Source organism: Chrysochloris asiatica, unplaced genomic scaffold (assembly GCF_000296735.1).
Source record: "Chrysochloris asiatica unplaced genomic scaffold, ChrAsi1.0 scaffold00046, whole genome shotgun sequence".
Classification (NCBI taxonomy): domain Eukaryota; kingdom Metazoa; phylum Chordata; class Mammalia; order Afrosoricida; family Chrysochloridae; genus Chrysochloris; species Chrysochloris asiatica.
In genome coordinates, this window is record NW_006408564.1 from 8,280,888 (window position 1) to 8,288,940 (window position 8,053).

The following is an 8,053-nucleotide window of genomic DNA, read 5'->3' on the forward strand; positions in this document are numbered from 1 at the left end:
TTCAACAAAAGGAAAATACCTGACATGAGTTCTGCTTTAATTTAAAAGGTAACCATACTAGAATACCTTTAGAATTATGAAGAGTCTACAGACAAGTTCCCATTCCAAGTGATGTGTGATCTGGGTGAAAAGTTCCTGATGGGAGATGTGACCAGAGTCCTTTTAAAGTTAGTTTTGCTATTTTGGGTGAAGCTTTAGTAAGTTGAGCAAAACGCAGCAATCATTTTTTCAGTACCTTAGTATAGCTTATCTTCTATTTGGTACTAATTTCTTAATAGAATTTAAAAATTTCTACCTTACATTTGGACTCCTGGTGTAGTGCCGTAGGGTAAGCACTGGACTGTGAAACAAAAAGTTAGTGGTTCAAGCCCACCAGCTGCTCCTTGGAAACCCCATACAGAGTTGCTGAGTCGGAACCAACTTGATGGCACTCAACAACAACAACCTTGCATTTATTATTTCAAGAATACAAAAATAGTCATCGTCAGGAATTCCTTTATTCTGTATCAAAACAATTTAAATGTAGATTATACACTTTTATACATGTAAGTTATCTTTTTAAGATGTATCTTTCATCAAGCCACATCCATACCTTGCCCTTCTAGTGAGACAGTAACATTTTGTATTGGTCTTATTCAAAGAACATGACAACTGTAACAGACAACAGAAAGTATGGAGAGAGTTTTCCCATACACAAGCACATTTTAACTTCCCAGAACAGTAACATCAGAGTTGTTGCTTTAAAGATAACTTTACTTTATGAATAAGGTCTTATAGTACAATTCAGGTGAAGTATCAGCAAGTATTTTAAATAAGAAATTCCAATGACTTAAAATTTAAGCCCAAATTTAGATGTGTAATGCCTTCTTTATTGCAAATATGATGTCTTTGACCTGAGGTACAGAGTTGTCTTCTAGAATCTTTGCATAAGGCATAGGGACATCAGCCCCAGTAACACGAATTGCAGGAGCATCCAGGTAATTGAATGCAGGACCTAGGAGAGAATAAATAAAGGCTTAAATGAGAGAAGGGCAACAAGACGGGGGCTCAGCTGAGTATCCCAGCTTGGCACAGGAAGAGTAACTGACAGAAAACATAGGGAAAGGAACTCTAATTATGAGAAGTTGTTTGTTGTTTTGCTTTTGTAACACTGAGCCAAACAGAAAAGTTGAAAGTTCTTGTCATTTGGCTACTGCTGACTTTTAATCTTTTTATTCAGTATTCAAGTGCACAAAGTTTATTACAGCTTAACTGCATCCAAGAACTAGTTTTTTGTGAAGTACCTTCCATGATCCTCGCACTAATTTCAGCTCCTACTCCAAACTGTGGCCAGCCTCCTTCCACGGTGACAAGATGATTTGTCTTCATGACACTAGCTTCTATGGTTTCAATGTCCATTGGTCTGATGGTACGCATATTTATCACCTAGACAAATAATAGAACAAATAAGTTTTATATACAAGCCACAGCCTTGTCCTCGTCATACCATAAGAAAATCTAATTTGTCTACTCGTATACAAATGTAAAAGAGAAAATTTAAATTAAAACAAACTTCCCTATCTCAACTACAAGTAGTTCTGTTAACTTGCAGAATTCACTAATCCTTCTTTGGCTTTAACTTTGTCCTCATCAAAATAAACATAACTAATAATTAAGTACATACTATGCTACAGGCGCTAGGCTAAGAGTAATTCTCATAACCACCCTATGACGGAACAGTATTTCTCTGAATGGTATTTCTGTTTTACAGCTGATGAAACTGACACTCAGAGCATATAACTGGCCCAACTGTACCTAGGAAGTGGTAGCTCCTGGATATAAGTTTCCCCTCTCTCCCAATCTCCAGGATAATCAAACTTGACAGTGGATTCTATTCTAAAAGACTCAGATCTCCAGTGGTTAAAAAGCTAAGATTAAATATTATAAAAGCAAGCAGGCCTCTAGCTTCAAACAGCTGCAAAACTTTATGAGTAGGTATATCTAGTTAACTATTATAAAATTTAAACTCCTAATTTAGAGTTTTAAATTTAAAACGAGCCTTTCTTATTCTTTAAGAACAAGTGAATGTCCACCTACCTCACATTCAATTCCCTCTTTAGATAGCACTGCTGCAGCTTCTAAGCAGTGGCCAACAGGTCTTGAATGGGAAACCACAGTTATATGCATTCCTAAAACAGATAAGCAGTTGTCACAGGTAAGCAGTCAGGTTGAAACTAAAGATTCTGTACCACCCTGCAGCCAGCAGTGGCTCCTGTTAATTTGTACAGTCTCCAACTCCACTTCATTCAGTGTACATGAAGAATGTGGCAGCCTTTCTTGAAACAAAATGTAAATCTACTAAACTGAAATTTAGAAAAGGACAACCACACATTTTTTACTTGAACTCATCTACATTTTTTAAAATTCAAAATAAGGGACAATGACTTGTAAACTGAACTTGAGCAATATCAATAGAAAGGAGCTCTGGTAGCGAAGCGGTTACGAATCGGACTGCTAACCTCAGGGTCAGCAGTTTGAAACTACCAGCTGTTCCACAGGAGACAGATGAGGCTTTCTGCTCCCATAAAGATTTACAGCCTCGGAAACCCTGTGCAGGGTCGCTATGAGTTGGAACCGACTCCACGGCACATAACAACCACCACAACAATATCAATAGAAGAGCTGAATTAAAACAGTGTTTAAACTCTTACCTTGCCTTTCTACTTTGGCTTTTCCAATAGGAATCAGAAAATCTTTTGACTGAGCTGCATCAGGTAATTCGAAAGGAACTCCATACATCAGTTCATTCTCTAGCATTACCACTGCAAAATAAAGTTTTAAACAAAAGGAAATATTGAAATTATATCCAGAAAGATTAAAAAGTTATAGATAAGGATATCATATATTTTGTGCAAAGTTCCACTATGCTAACAAAAAACCCATTGCCACTGAGCTGAGTAATATAATTAAGTTTTCAGAAATAAAGCTACTCATTCTTTACTATTTTTACTATATCTGTAAATCATTAACAGTTTAACTAAAACTCACAAACTAACTCCATTGCTGTCAAGTGGATTCTGGCTCATAGAAACCTTACAGGACAAAGTATAACTGCCCATAGTTTCCAAGGCTATGAACTTCATGGAAGCAGACTGCCACATCTGTTTCCCACAGAGGGCATGATTGGTTCAAACTCCCAGCCTTTCAGTCAGCAGCTGCGTGCTATAACCGCTGTGCCACCCAGGCTCTAGTCCAACTGAAGCCTTTAATGGTCCCTTTTAAGCAGATTTCATTTTTGTTCCTTAATGTTCGAAAAGGAGTCCTCGTGTGGCACTGCAGGACAAGCACTGGACTGCAGGTCATTTGAAGCACAAGGTTGGTGGTTCAAACTCACAAACCGCTCCTTGGAAATTCTATACAGTGTTGCTATAAGGCAAACCCGCTTCGATGGCACTTAACAAAATAAATGTTTAAAAAACACTGAAGGATCATGGTGCTGACCTGGATTGTTATCCCGAATGGCTGATTTAATAAGTCCTTTTGCATCCTCTGAATTCCAGGGGCTGACCACCTTTAAGCCTGGGCAGTGCCCGTACCAGGCAGCAAAGCATTGTGAGTGCTGTGCAGCCACCCCCGCTGAAGCACCATTGGGCCCTCTGAAGACTATGGGCACAGACTGAAGGCCCGCAGACATGTAGTAGGTCTTGGCAGCCGAGTTTATAACCTGATCAATGGCTTGCATAGAGAAATTGAAGGTCATAAATTCACAAATGGGCCGCAACCCAGCCTGCCAAATAAAAAACATGGATGTTAAAAAGAATAAACTCACAGCACTGAAAAGTGACAAACAACTACTCCGTTCCTCCAATGTTCAAAGTGTTTTTAAAAGGAAAGAAATCTTTTCAGAAGAGCTTCACAGACAAAATTACATACCATTGCAGCACCTACGGCAATTCCGGCAAAGCCCATCTATAAAGCAAAGTCCAAAATGAGTGAACGTCCATAAAAATATTAACAGTGTACACTTTAACCAATATCTGTTTCTTATTGGAAGGCTTACCTCAGAAATGGGAGTGTCTATGATCCTTTTGTCGCCGTATTTCTTCCATAGGCCCCGACTAACCTATTATTACAATTGATCCCGTTAATTTTCAGCGTATCCCGGAGCAAACAGCCACTTCAATTTGGTTTAATGTTCACATGTTCTGATTACCTTGTATGCCCCATCATACTGAGCAACTTCCTCTCCAAGCAGAAAGACCTTCTCATCTCTTTCCAGCTCCTCATCCATCCCTTGATTGATAGCATCACGAACTGTCACCTGTTACAAGCATGGGTGAGGTCAATAATCTACGGAATTATTAAGGATACTGCTGAGATCCTCTCCCATTTTACTCACTTAGGCTGCCCACAATATACAGGAGGCTTCAAAAACTCCATGGAAAAATACAATGGAAAGATAATGTCATTTTCCCATGAACTTCTGAAACCACCTCATACCATATAAAAAGCGAACACTGTAGGCTTCTATTTAAAAACTCACAGAAATCTGACAGTCGTTTACTAGTATACAGAGCTGGTCTTGGGAGCGTTGAGAAGCTTACTGAGCCTGTCTGTTGATGTGCAATCAAGATTAAGGAAAATGCTTCACTTGGCCAGACCAGCTAGCTCACAGGCCGCTTCCTAAGCAGAAAGGCGAGTGAGTGGCTGTATTTCCATACTTGGTGCAGTGTGGGGCAGAGAACTGTCAAGGTGGCATAACTGATACTACCTAGGTGCCAGGCCTGCCACACGCTGCCTTCAGGGTCTCATTTAATCCTCACAACGGTGTTATTTTTACCACACAGGTGATACAATCCTTTAATTAAAAACAAAAGGGAAGCCCCGTTTTTACAGACTGCCCATCTGATCTCCACCAGCGTAGCTCGCGGGTGACACTCGGGGATGACAAGGTGGCACGAGTCCCACTATAGTCCAGTGCGGCGAGCGGACTGGGTCCTGAACCACTTGGGGATCAAGAGTGTTTGCACAGTTCAGAGGGGCCAGAGGAACCAGACAGCGTGCGAGGCTGGAAAACAGGAGTGATACGGGACTCTACAGATCCCAAGGCCCGCGGTAGCTATCCGGACACCACGCAAACGCGACCCCGATCTCGACTCCAAGGCCAGCACCCACGCCGGTTACCTGCAGCGCTGCTGGCGCCGACCGATGGAAACGCCTCCTCAACAGCCCAGACACCTGGAGGGGAGAGACAAAGGGTGTTCAGAGGGGACGCAGGGCAGACAAGGATCTCGAGACTCCCCGGAATCTCTTCACGGCTGCTCACTTGCTGAAGGGGCCTCCGCACCAATCCAGACGCCGTCGCCATCTTGCCCGTGTCCTCTAGCAGCCTCCTGAAGACAACACAGAGGGACCAACAAATGTGGATAGGCCCCGCCTCCCCAACTGCCGCGGTCCAATGATGGAGCGCAGAGCCGGCATGTCCTGCCCACCGAGAGGAGCCAAGGGGCGGGACCGAGGTGGCGCGTGGGGTGACCCTGCCCTTACGTCAGGGTTCAATTCAAATCAACTTTATTGACTGTGGGCGGCAGCTGACAGGCTGGTGCACACCCGGAACACGCCTCAGGGTGATGGGTGCTGGAAGCTCTGGGAGTAAGAGTAGGGCTCTCAGGAGCACAAGTGTTCGAGGCTGGGGGAACCTTATAACATCAGTGCTCTGCGGGCGCTAGAATCCTTTGTGACAGGGAACTTAGCACTTTATGAGTGAACCTGGACAGTGCTGTCTTGTTGATTCCTTAGAATGTGAGCGATAACCTTCGTTCACGCATTAAGTGCCTACTCTGTAGGGGTGGTGTTGGTGTACACTGAGTCGGTTCCGACTCCTAGCGACCCTTTCTAGGGTTTCCTAGACTGTAAATCTTTATGGGAGCTACTGGTAGCCTCGAACTACTCAGGCACTATAGTGCTTTGTAGCAAAAAACAAAGCTCGCGGCCATCTAGTCAATTCTGACTCACGGAGACCTTATAAGTTACAGGGTAGGACTGTCCCATATGGAAGCAGATCACTAGGTCCTTTGGTGTGTGTGTGTGTGTGTGTGTGTGTGTGTGGCGCCGCTGGGTGGGTTTGAACCGCCAACTTTCGTTCGATCAGTGGTGCCATTTAGCTATCACAGCAACCCTATTAGGTAGTGTTAGTTAAGATTAGCTCCATTTTGCGGACTGGTAAACTGAAGCAGAGACTGGTTAAATGAGTCTAGATTTGAATTTAAAACTATCTGCTTGAAATAGACTCCTCCCATGGCTTCCTAAAGAGGTTACAACAATGTGCATTCAGAGAGGGACTTATAGAGGGGTGCCAAACACCTGATTGTGGGGGCTGCCTCTAGAAGCTTCCTCTGTTGTCCAAAAGGTTAGGTAGGACCATTGTGGATTCCCTTGGTCCCTACTTGTCCCCCCAAAACATTTCATACAAAACCTGTCTGTGACCCAGAACTTTAGGCCACAGTGTGTAACCTTCAGGGCTGATCATCTGGATTTAATGTAAGGAGTTTTTAGTATGCCAGTGCTGCAAGGGTATAACAAGACCCCAGAATTCAGTCTGAGTGAGAAGAGGCAGCGTGGAGTAGGGCAGGAGCTGGGAGACCTGGGGAGAGGCTGAGCAAAGAGCTGTTGGGAATGAAGGAGGCACAGGTGTGAGATCTATTGGACAGGAATCAATTGCATTGCTGTGAAAGAAAATGAGAAAGTGAGGAGAAACTCTGGGGGGGGTGGGGGTGGGGTTGTTACTGGATGGATGGGAAAGGGAGAAGGCTCTTGAAGGTGCAAGTTTGAGGAGTTGGGAAAGAGCCCATTCTGAACAGGCTGAAATAGATGACTGGGAGATATCCAGGTGGGATATAAGACCCTGGAGCTTAGAGACTAGATGAGGCTAGAGTTTTACATTTAGGAACAGCTGCAAAGAGTCGTAGTCTTTAATCTCTGGGGCTCTGCTTCCCACCAAAATCCACGGCCATCGAGTTGATTCCTACTCATAGTGATTCTGTATTGAGTTTCTAAGAGTAAATCTTTATGGGAGCAGAAAGCCTCATCTTTCTCCTGTGGAGCCCCTGATGGGTTTGATCCACTGTCCTTGTGGTTAACAGTTCAGTGCTTATCATAAAGTGCCACCAGGGCTTCTTGGGCTTCTGCTTATTCATTTGTAAAATGGAGAGATGGTCTCTCAAATATGGAGTCAAGACCATCTAAGTCTCCCTCACCTGTTGCCGTCATTCATTCCATTCAGTCACTAGCAAGAGGTCTTGGTTAGTTAGAAATGTGTCTGGAAGTCCCAGGAGCCCTCAGTACTTCCCAGACAGCCTGAGAAATGTTTGCATTTGAAATGTTAGCCTGTAAGGGACTGATTCAGAAGGAAAACAGGAGTGTACTTCACACCGTATCCCAGCACTGAAACATTTCAGGATCCGGGTAAAGGAACAGTGACCCCAAGAGAAGTCAGAATCTGGACTGTGGTCTGGACAAAGACCAATATCTATAACAGCCAGGAAATACCAATCCTGTGCAGCCAGTCCCAGCGCTCAGTCAAAAAGGCAATACAGCTCCGCAGACCTCAGCTGGCACAGCGGATCATTTTATTTTGAAATAATGGCTATAGACATTTTCAGACACATTAGATATGTTCATAAGTCCATATACTTTCAACTTCTATAAATGGCCAATTTGGGAAGTTTGGGCACAACTTTCTTTAAGAGTTAAAAATACAAAAGATTTTATTTTATGCCAAATTTTATTATTTTTTTAGGACATTTATTCAGTATCATGATCAGACATTTAGCAATCAACAGCATGGATAAAGGAAAAGATTACATTAAAACTCTTTGTGAGACTGCTTTACACTTCCCACAGAACAGAAACTACGTAAAATAGCGTGTTACGCAATTAGTCACAAATATAGTCCTCGAGTTTTTGTCCGTGCAGATGAGTATTATCTAAGACAAATCATCCTTATAGCAGGGAGGCCCTGCCACCACTGTGCTTAACTGATTTGACAAATCTGTTGTAACCTGTAGCTTCCCTG

General features: G+C 43.1%; 1 protein-coding gene across 2 annotated transcripts; it reads right to left on the reverse strand.

The window, feature by feature from the left end:
* Positions 1-483: 483 nt before the first annotated feature.
* On the reverse strand, positions 484-5,384 carry PDHB (pyruvate dehydrogenase (lipoamide) beta). Of its 2 annotated transcripts, XM_006862090.1 has the most exons (10): positions 5,306-5,384; positions 5,164-5,217; positions 4,193-4,300; positions 4,040-4,102; positions 3,913-3,948; positions 3,481-3,766; positions 2,691-2,801; positions 2,077-2,168; positions 1,284-1,425; positions 484-994 (listed from the first exon to the last, which is right to left on the reverse strand). In XM_006862090.1, exons 1-10 carry the CDS (start codon positions 5,345-5,347, stop codon positions 849-851), a joined length of 1,080 nt encoding a protein of 359 aa, XP_006862152.1. In that variant the 5' UTR covers positions 5,348-5,384; the 3' UTR covers positions 484-848. The 2 variants fall into 2 exon arrangements, with proteins under 2 accessions (XP_006862152.1, XP_006862153.1); XM_006862091.1 differs by lacking the exon at positions 5,164-5,217 and having other exon boundaries at positions 5,306-5,351.
* Positions 5,385-8,053: the final 2,669 nt, after the last annotated feature.